This window comes from Pipistrellus hanaki, assembly GCF_964339955.1.
Source record: "Pipistrellus hanaki genome assembly, chromosome: 9".
Lineage (NCBI taxonomy): Eukaryota > Metazoa > Chordata > Mammalia > Chiroptera > Vespertilionidae > Pipistrellus > Pipistrellus hanaki.
This window is the reverse complement of record NC_140511.1, coordinates 75,994,629-76,009,293: the sequence shown is the minus strand read 5'-3', so window position 1 is coordinate 76,009,293 and position 14,665 is coordinate 75,994,629. Positions and strand designations below refer to the sequence as shown.

Here is a 14,665-nt window from a genome sequence, read left to right as displayed (position 1 = left end):
CCAGGGGGGGCAGAAGGCATTCCAGACTTGCCCCTTAATCAGAGCAGAAGAGTGGACAAGCCCCAGCCAAAGGATAAGCTCCCAGGAGTTGGAATCTTTGTTCCTTGTCCCCACCATCCACAGGCACGAAATCCACTCCGCGGTCCCAGGCCTCCCCCACTGCGGAGGCCCGGCCTCGGTGGGGGCCCTCAGGAGACTGGACCTCCGCTCAGCGTGGGGCGGGGGGTTGTCAGCGAGAACTTGCTGGAGAGATGGAGGCCTCCGAGAACCAGGCCCGGTGGACATGTGGACGGATCCTGAGGGTGAAAGCGGGTAAAGGCATTCCCTGAGTGTGGAGCTGGGCGTGCAGGGCTCCCGGGCCAGGCACAGGCCCCTCCCACACTCCCAGTGCCACGGGCAGCGTGCACGCTGGTCGGAGCCCCCGGCATCTGTGTCTGAGCCTCGGAGGGCAGAACTGGTTGTACCGGATCTCATGCCAGCCTCACCCCAGGCACAGGCTCCCACAGGGTCTGTATCCCTCGTTCCCGGAGAACGCTGTCTCAGGAGAGCCCTGGCCTGGGAGCCCTGAGAGGTTCCGGAAGCTTGGGAACCTCGGGGGGAAGGGAGGGAGGCCTTCCGGTGCCAGGGGAGCTGGGCTGGAGGGAGTCCCCCAGGAACTGGCTCTGGCTCTGGCAGTACCCACGGTGAGAGGATGCTGGAAGGAGCCTCGGCCACCAGGTGGAGCCCTTGCACTTTGCTGGAGGGAGTGGGCTGCGGAGGGGCGCTGCTGGCCGTCCCAGGGGAAACGGCCCTGCCTGCTGGGCACCCAGTGTGGGTGTGGCCCCAGAAAAGGCATCTTCACGTCTGCAGGCTGTCTGTGCCACCGTGGAGACAGACTGACAGACAGACCTGGAGTGCATCCTGTCCTGCCAAGTGGAGGATGACCCTGGGCAGCGACTTGGCCTTCCCCTGCCTCAGTTTCCTCACTGTGAAGGGAAGAGCGCCCCCTTGGGGCCACGCCTGCCTCTCACTCCCACCGTGGCCTTTGTGTGGACTGGGATGCATCCAGTAGACCCCCACCTCCCGGGTGCCAGTCTCGCTCTGGGCACTGAAGCGGCATGGCAACAGGCCGGGAAGAGGGGCTCTGAGTCCGCTCTGCCCGGCGGCCCGCCTGAGCTCCCAGGAGGGCCTGGTGCCTCCTCTGTGCGCCCACCTCTTCTCCCCATCTTCCTGGTGCCCCACCCGTTACTCCGTGTGCTCCGGGGCAGGGTGGGCAGCTTCCTCTCCCAATCCCCTCTGGGGTAGCAAACAGTGGGCGCTCAATAAGTGCCCGATGAGCTAATGCTAAACAGGACTTTCCCGCAGGCCAGGAAGGGCTGCTTGGTCACCACAGTCTGGTGGCCTCCAAGGCAGGGGCCAGCCCCGGGCTTGGACCTGTGGCCCCCAGGTTTGGACAGCCTGGTGGAGGGGCTCTGTGGCTGTCAGAGCCCAGCGCCGGCCCTCCTGCTCCACTCACAGGGACCCCCTGGAAGGCAGCTGACCAATGATTGGGCAGCTAATCTGCCCTGGCCTGGCCTGTGGGCACAGCTTGACTCGTATCCCGGGAAGGGCTACTGGCCAGGAAAGTCGCAGGTTTGCGTGTGGAGGGGTCCCTGGCTGCCGGTGGAGGGCTCTGGGTCGGGCTGGCCCCAGCGGGCAGCAGCAGGTCCCAGCAGGAGGATGCCTTGCTCGTAGGAATGTTTAGGATGGTCCGTCGGACTCAGGGACGAAGCACAGGTTTCCACTCAGGTGAGCAATGATGCACCGGGAGTCCCTGTGGGGCTGAGGGACAGGCAGGCCTTGTGCCATCCCGTACCCCGATTCCTAGGACGTAGGGGTACCAGGCAGAGGCCCTGACCACAAGCTGAGCCAGTCTGGTGGGGCCCCTTGTCCTACCTGCCCGAAAGGAACAGGGCACCTGGTGTGTGAGAACACCCTCTGCGCCCCGCCCTGGCTCATGTGGGTTCAAGGCTCTGGTGGGTTCGGGGCTCTGGTGGGTACAGGGCTCACGTGGGTTCGGGGCTCACGTGGGTTCGGGGCTCATGTGGGTTCGGGGCTCACGTGGGGTCAGAGCTCACGTGGGTTCGGGGCTCACGTGGGTTCGGGGCTCACGTGGGTTCGGGGCTCATGTGGGGGTCAGAGCTCACGTGGGTTCAGGGCTCACGTGGGGGTCAGAGCTCACGTGGGTTCGGGGCTCACGTGGGTTCGGGGCTCACGTGGGTTCAGAGCTCACGTGGGTTCGGGGCTCACGTGGGTTCGGGGCTCACGTGGGTTCGGGGCTCACGTGGGTTCGGGGCTCACGTGGGGTCGGGGCTCACGTGGGTTCGGGGCTCACGTGGGGTCGGGGCTCACGTGGGTTCGGGGCTCACGTGGGGTCGGGGCTCACGTGGGGTCGGGGCTCACGTGGGGTCGGGGCTCACGTGGGTTTAGGGCTCACGTGGGGTCGGGGCTCACGTGGGGTCGGGGCTCACGTGGGTTCAGGCTCCAGCTCCAGGTGAAACTCAACAGCGAGGGGGGGAGCCAGCCCTTCACTGAGCAGCCTGTGGGGAGCGATGCCAGCGGGCCTGGACACAGGATGACCAGGGCGGCCGGGAACACCGCCTTCCCGGCCAGGCCAGTGCGAACGCAGCACCCGCCATCCCCGGTGCAGATGGCTCAGGTGCGCGGGGAAGGGAGAAGCAGGGGGCGCGGGCTGCTGGGCTCAGCCGCTGCTCACAGCTCGGCTCCGTCGGCGGAGGCCGGAGAGCGGGGAGGGCCCGGGCCTGTGGGCCAGCCAGTGGGGACAGGCGGGCCGAGGACGGGCGAGGGCGGCGTGGAAGTTCTGACCACTCCTCCCCACCTGTGTCCTCTCCATCCCGGGCTCTCACATCACCTCAATCCATATGGGAGTTCCTCTCCTGGTCTCCATCCTGGGCCTCCTGAAACCCCTTTGTGGAGGAGGGAGATCTTAAATGAGAGGAACTGTTACCAGGCCTGGCTCAGGGGGCCTCTGCGAGGGGACCCGGGGTCAGACGGAATCCGTCTCGTCCTCGGGCTTCTGGGTAGAGAGCAGGAGTGGCCGCCCCGCCCCCGCCCCCAGGGCCATGGCGGATGCTATTCCGTTTCCCGGTGTCAGTGAGGCAGCCGAGCTCCAGCACACGCCACGCTTGCTCTGGGCGGGGAGCAGCAGCTGCAGGCCCGGCCTGGGTGCCCGGCCTGCGTGCTGCCCGTCCGCTCTCGCCGCCTCGGGCAGAGAAAGGCCCGCTCACTGAGCGACGGCGACCGAGCTGTGCGGTCCGAGCGCACTCGCCCTGGGAGTCTGCTCGTGGAGGGCCTGGTGCCTTCACCCTCCCGGCGTTGTCCAAGGGTCAACTCCGGTTAGAGAGCCGGGCTTACCGGCTGCGGCCCCAGTGGTGGGTTGTCCCCTCTGTGCCGCAGTGGACATGTCTTTAAAATGGGAGGGAAGCCCTAGCCAGTTTGGCTCAAAGGATAGAGTGTTGGCCTGTGGACTGAGGGATTATGGGTTCAATTCCAGTCAAGGGCATACGCCCGGGTTTCAGGCTCAGTCCCCAGTAGGGGGTGTGTAAGAGGCAGCCCATCAATGATTCTCTCACCACTGATGTTTCTCTCTCTCTCTCTCTTCCTCTCTGAAATCAATAAAAATAATTTTTTAAAAAATAAAGCGGGGAGGGAAGCTGATCTCCCGGGCTCGGGGAGTGCAGTGCATTCCCTGCTCTAAGCAGGACGGCAGCCGGTGCACAAGGACACCGTGCGGCTCTGAGGGCCACTGGGGTTGGGAAGGAGGAGCCAGGAACCCGGGCAACTGTCCTGCCGAGGGGAGCGGGCCTGCACTCTCTGGGGCCCGGGGCTCCCAGGATCCAGGTGACCCGGGTTGAGGTGCTAATGACCACCTGAGGGGAGTGCGCACAGTGCAGGGCCACTGCGCCTGGGGGCTCAGCAGGTCCCCACTGACATGGCTACAGCGTGTGACGCAGGTGTGGTCCACACGGTGGTGCAATTTCATGCCCAAATCAAACTCCACACGGCTCGGCTCACCACCTGATGGTCCAGGGGGAGGGGGATTAAAAGGGCAGATTCCACATGGCACCAGAGACCCCTCCGCTGAGTGTGGGCAGGACTGGGCCCAATGGGGAGACACCATCTGAATGAGAAGCTGATTACCAGCACCACCCTCCCGCCCCACCCTGCCTCATGTCACCCACCCCAATCACTGCCTGTTCCATCGACACGATCGATCATTTACAAAAATAAATATGAAAAGAAAGCAGCAGCCTTTTAGTGACGTGACCGTAAGTGAATGTGTTTGAACGTCTGGCGGATCTCCTGAATTGCACCAAAGGGTTTGGAAGCACTTGGTTTGGTCTCAGAGGGAACAGGGAAGGAGGGGAGGGCCCAGCCCCCGAGGGTCCCGCTGGAGCCGAAGGCCGGCCTCGGCCGCTCACATTTCGGAGTCCGCGTACATCCCGTTGATCAGGTAGTCCACCTGCGTGTAGTCCTTCTTCTTGTAGTTCTCATAGGCCTGCAGCGCAAACTGGACCATGACCGCGAAGAGCAGGGCCACCCCCAGCAGGAGCATGGCCAGCAGGGCCCCTCTGTTCACCGGGGACAGGGGCAGGACCCTGGTGGTGACCGCCACGTACTGGCCCTGGGTGCTGAGCTGGCATGAGTCCGTGGTTGGCACCTTAGGGTCCCCTGAGCTCCCGGGGGCGGGCCCGGTGGAAGCAGTGCCCCCTGTGGCCTCAGGCCGCACCTGCTCTGGTGTGGAGGGTGTGGCGGCCCCTGTGGCCCCCCACGTGGATGAAACAGTGCTTGGCAGTGTAGTGGGGGATGTGGCCTCCACCCCAGGTGTGGGGCTGGCATGTGGCACAGGAGCTGGCACCGTGCTGGCAGCTGGCCCCTCAGTGGTCACCGCGGTGGTGGACACGGAAGCCATGGAGGGGGTGGGCTCTGGGGTTGTGTTCTCCAGGGGCGGGGTGGGGCTACTTGCTGTGTCTGCCACGGGTTGGGCAGTCGATGGCTGGGTGGTGGGACTTTGTGTGGATGTGTTAAGTGAGTGGGGACTGGTGGGGAGTGTGGGGCTGGCGGTGGGGAGCGTGGGGCCGGCAGTGGGGAGCGCAGGGCTGGTGGTGGGGAGCGCAGGGCTGGTGGTGGGGAGCGCAGGGCTGGTTGTGGGGAGCACGGAGCTGGCTGTGGGGAGCATGGGGCCGGCGGTGGGGCTGGCTGTGGAGTGGCGGGAGGTGTGCTCAGTGGGTCTCTGTGAGCCCCGGGCGCCGCCTGCACTTGCTGTGGTGGTGGCAGCAGTCTGCGTGCTGGTGGCCAGCGTGGTCCGAGGTGCTGCGGTTGGCAACGTACCGTTGCTGGGTGCCTGGGTGTGGGGCGTGCTGGGAGCGGCCGTGGACGCCGGGGGTGGCCGTGTGGAGGTCGGCGTGGGCACCCTGGAGTCCGTGAGGTTGGCGGGACCCGCGGCAGCTGCTGAGGTGCCGTCGGTCCCGGGGGTCCTCCCTGCTGTGGCTGCAGGGGAGCTGTGGTTGGCTCCCGAAGTCTCTCTGGCCACCGTGACAGGAGAGGGCGTCGCCATGGCCTCTGAGGTTTTGTTCAAGATGCTGCCAGTCGTTTCCCTGGATGTGTTTTTTGTGACCAAGTCAGCCTGCGTCTGGTTGAAGACCACGGACACTTCAGGTGAGAAAGGAGAGAGAAAGGCACGGTCAGGGGCGGCTGGCGGCCTCGCTGGCCTGTGTCCTGGGCCCAGAGAGACCGGGGAGGGGTGTGCACAGCGCCCCCAGCGCCTCGCTGCCACACCTGGCCCGCGGCCCACCCCAGGGGCGGCTGGCACGTTGGTCTTAAAGCTGCTCTGCAGTCCTAACCGGTTTGGCTCAGTGGATAGAGCATCAGCCTGCAGACTGAAGGGTCCCAGGTTCGATTCCAGTCAAGGGCATGTACCTTGGTTGCGGGTACATCCCTGGTAGGGGGTGTGCAGGAGGCAGCTGATTGATGTTTCTCTCTCATCGATGTTTCTAACTCTATCCCTCTCCCTTCCTCTCTGTAAAAATCAATAAAATATTTTTAAAAACCCAACAACAACAAAAAAAACTGCTCTGCCCTCTCTGAACTCCAAGCCCATCGAAGGCTTAAGAGCTGCACTCTTGGATCCAATCCCCAAAACAGCAGACAGGGAGCGTCTCACAGCACAGGGGTGACTCCTCATTAAACTCAAACACACCGCGTGGCTTACAGAGCAGATAACCCGCCGCCCGGTGTTCCCACCAGGGACCTCTCGGCTTCCTGAAGGCTCTGCAGCGGGATGCCGGGGGGCAGGGGGAGGGCTGTCAGAGCGGCAGCCACCAAGTGTCTGAGGTCTGAGTGGACAAACTCCCAGCAAAGGCAGGCTTCTGAAGTAAGGAGGTTTGGCAGGGTCAAGCCAGAGACCCGCTCAGGGCCCCGAGGCCCAGCCCCCCGGGGGCTCCTTCCCTCGCGGGGCCTGGAGAAGCTCCGTCCAACAGCCCCGCCCAGCCTGGCCCCCTGGAGCTGGGGGTCCCCGCTCTCCGCCGGGCGTGCAGACACCCCTCGGGCTCAGGGTGCGCTGGGCCTGGGCAGCAATCTCCCAGCGTCCTCACCCACCTGGACCCCGGGGTGCCACCCGGCTCTCGGAGAAGGACAGGGAGGAAATGCAGGCGAGCACCAGGGCTGTCCACATCTTGTGGGCGAGCCGGGAGCAGGGCTGGCGTCTCGAGGCTCCCCGCCGGCTCTCAGGCTGCTAGCGATGCTGACGACGTGGCCGAGGGATCTGCGATCGAGAGAAAGGCGTCTGGTCGGTAACGCGCAGCCTGGCCTGGGTACAGCGCTGCGCCGTGTGCAGGGCTCTGCCCCGGTCTGGTGTGCCAACCGAGCCACGTGCCTCGACCAGACTGGCACCCAGGAAGAGCACGCCGTGTCTCCACCACGGTGGTTAGTGATCTGACCAGGGCCCCTGTGTGATGGCTTAAAGCACTTCCTGTCCCCGTTCCCTAGGCCTTCGGTCTCCCCCCGGGGCCCTCACCGTGCGGGTCCTGAGTTCCACGGAGCCGAGTCCCAGGAGGGAGCCGAGGGCACGGAATGAGCATCCCGACGGCCCTGCAGCCAGGCCGCTCAGTGACGGCAAGGCTGTGTCCCCCCATCGGCACGAAGCGTCACAAATGAATCCCAGCTGCCCTGGTCCACTTGCCCCGCCCCCACCCCACAGCTGCCCCAAAGATCCTGGTAACCCACAAAGTGGACCCTGCCTCCATGGCTCAAACCCCTCCCTCCCCAGACGACCCCTAAGCTCCTTAACACGGCCCAGGCGGCCTCCAAAGTCTGGCCCCACTGGCCTCTCCGCTACCCTCGCCCCTGCCCCGGGCACAGGACTACCTGCTGTGCCCAGTGCAGAGCCTGGCTCGGCCGGCAGCCCACAGGCAGCCCGAGCAGCAAAGAGGGATGTTTGTGGGGCCGCCACGTGGTGGCTTTCTGCCCGCTGTGATCAGTGGGGACTGTTGTAGGCTGAGCCCAGGACCGCAAACCCCATCTGAGCACAAACTCTCGTGGAAGCCGCACATCCCCTGGTGCTCCTGACCCCTCCCCAGGAGTGGCAGACTTCCTCTCACTCGTCCTACACTCGCCCTCCAGAACCGTCTGCGAGGGCTCCTGGCTCACAGGTTCGAAGGTTCCTCGGCCCTCCGACCCGCAGGTCCGCATCTGTCTTCTGGAGAGCAAGGGCATGCTTTGTTTGGACAGCCCAGTGGGGGCGGGGAGAGGAGAGAAGAGACAGACGCTGCCATGAGAGGGAAGAATCGGAGTGAAGGTCCCGGGCAGGAAGAACTCGCTCATCCACCCCCATCCGCCGAGGCCGTGCAGCTGGGCTCTCGGTAAATGAGTGCATTTAGACGGCTCTCCCCGGCCAGTCCCATCTGGGCATGCGTGGCCCTGCGCCTGAGCCCGGGGCTGGGTCCCCTGGGGTGCGATGAGGTGCCAGGGCTTCCTGGATGCACCCCAGGCCTCAGGCTCGATGTGCCCTCGCTACAAACCTGTAGAGCAGAGCTGGCAAACAGCTCCTGTGACGAGCTGGACAGCAAATGTTTGAGGCTCTGTGGGCCGCGCGGGCGCGGAGGCTCTGTGCCCGATGGGCGCGGCCGGGCCCCACTAAAACGTTGTTTGCAGAGCCAGATGGCAGGCAGCCCGCTCGCGCAGTGAACGTCAGGTTCTTAGGTGCAGGGAGAGGCTGATCGATGTGCCGAACGGATTTCCTCCTCCCTGCCTCGCCCTGGGCCAGGCGGGGACCGTCTCCCTCCCGTCCTGGGACGGGTGTCCTCCCAGAGCCGCTCCTGTCAGGAGGCACCGCCCCCCCTCACCGCGGCGTCAGCCAGGCGCTGTGCACGGGAGCTCCCACACCGTTACGGCACGGCGACACAGCCGAGAGCCCTTTGTGGAGACTGGCGTTCGTGTCCCAGAAACAGACAAAGGCCGCGGACGACCACACGGCGCCCACCTGTCCCCGCCTCTGGACCACCCTCCTGGAGGACCTCAGAAGGCAGAACCTCACAGGGCAGAACCTCTGACGTGAGGAGCCACAGTCCGGGCCCCTCCTGGATCCCGGGAGGCTCGGGCCTCTGGGCCTGCCTGTCTTTCCTTCCCCTGGAGGCTCCCTGAGCTTGCACAGTCCCCTCCCAGCTCCCTGTGCGTCCCCAGCAGGGGACCCGGCCCTCGGACACTCACCAGGGGCGGGCGCTCAGGGCCATCGTCCCGCTCGGAGGGCTGCGGGCTGGCGCGGCGTGCTGGCCAGGCGCGGTCCGGCTCTGCAGGCGAGCGCAGCTGCGGGGGGCGCTCCCGGGCCGCGGCATGCTTTGCGGAACGGGCGGGACACGGGCCGAGGCTCCGGCCTGGTAACTGTCGCATCTAGGGTTTGGAGAAGAGAAAACACTTCTTAGGAAACGCAGGAGAACAGTCGGTGAGGAGGGAGGCACCCAATGGGCAGCATTCGGCAAGTCAGCTGGGAAAAGGAGACTGTGTATCAAAAACTTTTTCTGGCTCGGCTTGGGGGCAGCACTGTCTCCTGCCCGAACTCCTTCTCAGGAAGCGATCGGACAGGTGTACAACGTGGAGATCGTGAAGATGTTCATCACGGCGCTATTTATAATGGTAAAAAATCAGGATGGTTACGTAAAACACGGCCCCATCCACATATAAAATGCTATGGCAGCCATTAACACACACACAAATGTCTGCTTATTGCCATGGGAAGGTGCCCAGCGTGGAACGTGAAGTGAAACAAGCAGGTCACACACAGAACACACCACGATCCTGTTTTTGTCTAAGCAGGAAAAATCCAGTGGTCTGGGAAGATTTATACCAGAAAGTTCATAACGGTTATCCCTAGGGACCAGATTTACAGGTGATTTTCATTTTATACTCAGGTTTTATTTATTTATTTATTTTTTAACAAGCTTGTATCACTTCTGGGAAACACTCTGAAAGGCTCCAGTGAAAGAAAGCTATGTCTGGCCCTAGCTGGTTTGGCTCAATAGACAGAGCGTCCGCCTGCCGACTGAAGGGTACATGCCTGGGGGCGTGCAGGAGGCAGCCAATCAATGATTCTTTTATCATTGACGTTTCTGTCTCTCCCTCTCCCTTCCTCTCTAAAATCAATTATATATATATGTATGTATGTATATATATGTATATATATGTATATGTGTGTGTGTGTGTGTGTATATATATATATATACGGCCTACAGATTGCTATATATATGTAATGTCTGATTTTCTTCAAGTACTTTGAGCTTCCAGGCCCATCTGATATAGTTTCCACGGGGACACAGCCTTGGACCACAGGACAATGTCTATCTACACAAAACCACACGCCCGTGTCCGTTGGGTTCTGTTGTCAAAGTTCAGCCAGATGGCATGTCAAGATAGGTGTCCTCGGTCTGCCCTGTGTCTGCTCTCACAGCCCCTACTCCTTGGTCTGTATAGTTTTCCCAGCTTGGAATAGGGACTGGAGTCCCTCGGATTTTATAATTTAGAGAAACTTTATCATTTACATGACAGGAGATGAATATTTTTTTTTAAGAGCCAACCAAAACGTTAGAGGAACCCAGGGATATGACAGCAGTGCAAAGATACTGATCAGCACAAATGACCCTCCCATCGCCGAGTAGTTCATGCAAGCTCAGGACATGAATTCATCACCTCCTACCGTGGCTGCCATTAGCAGGTAGGGATGCCTGAGGACCATCATGGGCCCACTCACTCACACAAATGCCCACCTATGCACACACACATACATGCATAGGCACACACATGTGAGCACGCAGTCACTCATGCGTGCACATAGCTGCTTGCATATCCATTCACACACAGCTACACAAAAGCACACACTGCTACAGGCATACATAGGCAGTCATACCCATGCATGTGTACAATCACTCACGCAATTACACACACAAGGCCAATGCACACACGGAGCATGTCTATCAGGCAATTCCACAAGATTCTCCGTAACTTCTGCCGGGCACCATCGCTGCCCCTCCCTCCCAGCCGGTGGGACTTCGGGTCCCTCCCACGGAACCGGGAACTGGCCGAGGCGCAGAGTCCAGAACAGGCCCTTGTGCCGTGACTTCATCCCTCTGGTATGGTCCTGCCTCCGCTTTCCAGCGGCCTACTCGCAGTGTCAGGATTAATTTGTGGGGTCCTGCGCTAATCTGACTCAGAGTAGACAAGCCATTCATAAGATTGAAAACAGCAGTTTCCCCTGCAAAGGCTTCCGTGAACCTTAAAAGAGGGTCAGGCCGGTTATTCTCCTTTACTAGAGACTCGACAGATCAAGCTCTCAGACTCCGTAAAGAGACCCCTGGGCCAGAGGGAAATAAGCAAGAAGGAATGAAGTTAGGACTGAGTGGGAGGGAGACCAGGGCAGACGGAAAGACAGGTGAGGCTGGTGCTGGGAGTTCCCCCCTTTCAGGGGTCAGCTCCCACAAGTTCCGCAGAGAAGAGGCAGTACCCCCACGAGCCAGGCGTCACTCCATCGAAAAGGCAGCCCATGCCTGGCCGGCCTGGCTCAGTGGTTGAACATTGACCTAGGAACCAGGAGGTCACAGACTCCCAGTCAGGGCACATGCCTGAGTTGCGGACTTGATTCCTAGTAGGGGCATGTAGGAGGCAGCCCACCAGTGATTTTTCTCTTTCTCCCTTCCTCTTGAAAATCAATAAACACAGTTTTATTTTGTTCTTAAAAACGGAGCCCCAGACGGCTCTTGATGTCAACTTCCTGATCCTGCTCTGGCCCTTGACCTTGTGACGCCTCTTGACACCTCCTGTCTCTGATGACCTGTGCTCCCAACCTCGGCTTGGTTTTAAACTCTTTTACGAACCTATTTGTTAGATGCAGGGTGCTGCGTGCAAGTCACGTGAAATCGGACCGCAACACGCTTGATTCCTTTTTCTGGCTTACACAGGCTCCTAAGACCCAACACAGCAATCCTCAGGCTTGGCAAGGGTCTACACCTGTTACCCCACATTCCATGGCTCTGGCAATACTGACCTAGCAGCAGTGACATGACCCCAGTCCCTACTCCAAGCTGGGAAAACTATACAGACCAAGGAGTAGGGGCTGTGAGAGCAAACACAGGGCAGCCCTATCTTTTTATTTTTATTTATTTTATTGATTTTTTACAGAGAGGAAGAGAGAGTTAGAAACATCGATGAGAGAGAATCATCGATCAGCTGCTTCCCGCACACCCCCTACTGGGGATTTGCCCACAACCAAGGCACATGCCCTTGACCGGAATCGAACCCGGGACCCTTCAGTCCACAGACCTCTATCCACTGAGCCACAGGGCAGCCCTATCTTGACACGCCACCTGGCTGGACTTTGATAACAGAACCCAGCGGACACAGGCGTGTGGTGTTGTGTGTGCAGACATTGTCCTGTGGTCCAGAGGCTGTGTCCCCGTGGCACTCGGGGACCCGGAGCAGTGGATATTGTCTTAATCACCTCGATTGCTTCCGGGTTTCTGAAAGTTTTGATATCACAATGAAATGCTGATCGGCAGCCTAGTTTTTGTTCCCAAGGTGCCTGCTTGGCAAGTTTGGCACATAAGCAGAAGAATCGGTATTTTAAGTACTTTCCTTGCCGATTTATTGAAATTTTAGAGATGTTTCCTTTGGGGAGAAAACAGATTATAGGCAGAACTGTAAGTGCCACATCTATGTTTGATGGCAAACGTGGTGGATGCTGACTCCTCACTTCAGCCTAACAGTTAAACGCACACACTTTAAGCAGCCACCAGCCCCACACGGAGGAGGGAGGTAAGTAGATGGAAAAGAACAACCCCTCCCAGGTAGGACCTTTCCGTGCCCCGCCTACACGGGAGTGTCCCAACGTTCCCGTCTGCTGCTCCCCAACGGAACAGCCTGGGCCTCTTCTCTGGTTTGGGATCCCCTGCCTCCTGCCTCTCTGGGGGGCCCCCATCCATGCTCCTTCTGGGGTCTTAGCTCCCAACCGATTCCTTCTGTTCCTTCCTCTCCCCCATTCCTTGTCAGTGTGGCGGAAAAGGGGACCCCCCCCCCCATACTGAAACTGACAAGCTCAGGGGAGGCCAGCACCTGCAGGCCCCACAAACCCAGAAACTGAAAGTAACCACACAGGATGGTCTGAACGTATTGTAAAAATCCCCAACCAGAAGTGGGTTATGGCGGCGGCATGTGCTAGGCCTGTAGTTTCCTTGACCAGTTGCTTTAAGTGAGCCGGTCTGCTCTTTTTACATCCAAGCTACACACCTACGGAGTGTCAGAGCCATTTCCTTTCCCAGACAGCTCAGGGCACACCCGCCCGCCAGAACACAGAACCCTCCTTGTGATCTTGCTGCCCGAACACGGTCTGTGTGAATGGGAACTGGCTAGCCTGCGCCCACCGGTGTACAAGTACGTCTGTGTCTGTCCCGAGTACTTTTCCTTCGGTCCCAGACGTTCCCCCCGCTTTGCTTTCTCCTGCCCCCTTCACCTACCCCCGATGAATTCCATGTGACCCTCCTCGAGTCTCCTCCTTTCAGCTGCAAACTGCCCTCCTCCAGAGCATGTTCTCAACTCCGGGGGATTTTGCTTCCCAGCAATTGTCATCAGTTTGGCTCGCGTAAAACTCAGAAAATCCCTTATAGGTTTGGACGTTTCTTAGTGGACACCTCCCATCCTCATCCCCTGGTACCCTGTGCCCCCATTCACGTTTTCTCTTCCTGCCCTGCTCTGCCTCTCGTGCCCCATTCATTCTCCAGCCCCTCACCTCCCTCCCTCCGCCCCAAGCCCCCGTCCCGGCGGCCGCGGCCACAGCATCCCGACGGCAGCGCAGGCCTCTTACCCGGGCGCGGCGGGCCTGCGGCGGCCGGGCGACCCTCGGACGGCGTGCGGCGCCCGCGGTCCCGGTCCGGCGTGGGGACGTGGCGGGCAGCGGAGCAGAACCACCCGGAGCCCGAGCGCTCCCGACAGCCGCCCGGGCCCGCCCCGCCCGCCAGGAAGTGACGTCACCAAGAGGCGTGCCCTGGTGGGCGTGGCCGCCTGGGCAGGCACTGGGATCCGCTAGGTGGTGCCTGGCGCCGCGAAGTGCGAGTCAAGAAAGGGGCGTGGTTTCCACAAGCCCCGCCCGCCACGTCTCCCGCGGACCGGAAGTCGCTGCTCCAGACTGGTCTTTGGCGGAAGTGGTTGGTGCGGGTCGCTTCCCGCTTGGATGTGAGTACTACGCTGCAGCGTTCGGCGTGCAGGTCCCGGGGCAGGGGCAGATCAGATGCACCCCAGTGGTTTGCAGAGAACCGAGGGGGTGACCCTGCCATGTCCTGCCCTCCTCTCGCAAACTTGATCCAAACCCGGGGTGCCTGCGTTGGGGAGGGAAGGTTCTTGCCAAGCCTTGTGCTTGGTTCACTGACTTCCCTGCAGGTTCGGCGGTTTAATCGCTGCTGTGGCACTGTGAGCTGCTTCGCTCCATTTTACAGGCACTGAAGCTGGGGTGACAATGGGGAAGTGGAGTGTGGGGTTATGCTTATGTCAAAAGTATGTTAGCCTCGATGCACAGGAACAATGGACAGCCTGCTTAAGCCAAAGATAAGCCGTTTGCTAAAGAAGTTGTATGCCTGGGGTGTGACTGTGGACCTGCCCAGTTCGAAATTCATGATCAGGTCTCACCCAGTGAAGTTACTTTCCATAGAAGCTCGTCTTCCTGCACTCATGGGAGTACTCCAAAGGCTTTATTTTCAGACAGTTTTATAACCTGTCTGGTGTTCCTGCACTAGGACACTAAACCTGACAGAAAATTAAGGTGTACAAAGACAGGATGAGCCCTAACCTGTTTGGCTCAGTGTCGGCCTGCAGACTGAAGGGTCCCAGGTTCAATTCCGGTCAAGGGCATGCACCTTGGTTGCGGGCATATCCCCAGTGGGGGGTGTGCAGAAGGCAGTTGATCGATGTTTCTAACTCTCTATCCCTCTCTCTTCCTCTCTGTAAAAAAATCAATAAAATAAAATAAACAAATAAAAAAGACAGGATGAACTCACCAGCTCTGAGCTCTGGGAACACCTGAAAAGCACTTCAGAGCCATCACCACCCTGTTCAACCTCAGAGTTTTAAATTGTGTAGAACTTACCCTGTATAG

General features: G+C 60.3%; 1 protein-coding gene across 1 annotated transcript; it reads right to left on the bottom strand.

Moving 5' to 3' along the window:
* Window positions 1-4,270: 4,270 nt before the first annotated feature.
* LOC311627834 (uncharacterized protein C11orf24 homolog) lies at window positions 4,271-13,524 on the bottom strand. Its single transcript, XM_084894469.1, has 4 exons — window positions 13,382-13,524; window positions 8,746-8,925; window positions 6,637-6,802; window positions 4,271-5,691 (listed from the first exon to the last, which is right to left on the bottom strand). Exons 3-4 carry the CDS (start codon window positions 6,710-6,712, stop codon window positions 4,457-4,459), a joined length of 1,311 nt encoding a protein of 436 aa, XP_084750595.1. The 5' UTR covers window positions 6,713-6,802; window positions 8,746-8,925; window positions 13,382-13,524; the 3' UTR covers window positions 4,271-4,456.
* Between the last annotated feature and the right edge of the window lie 1,141 nt (window positions 13,525-14,665).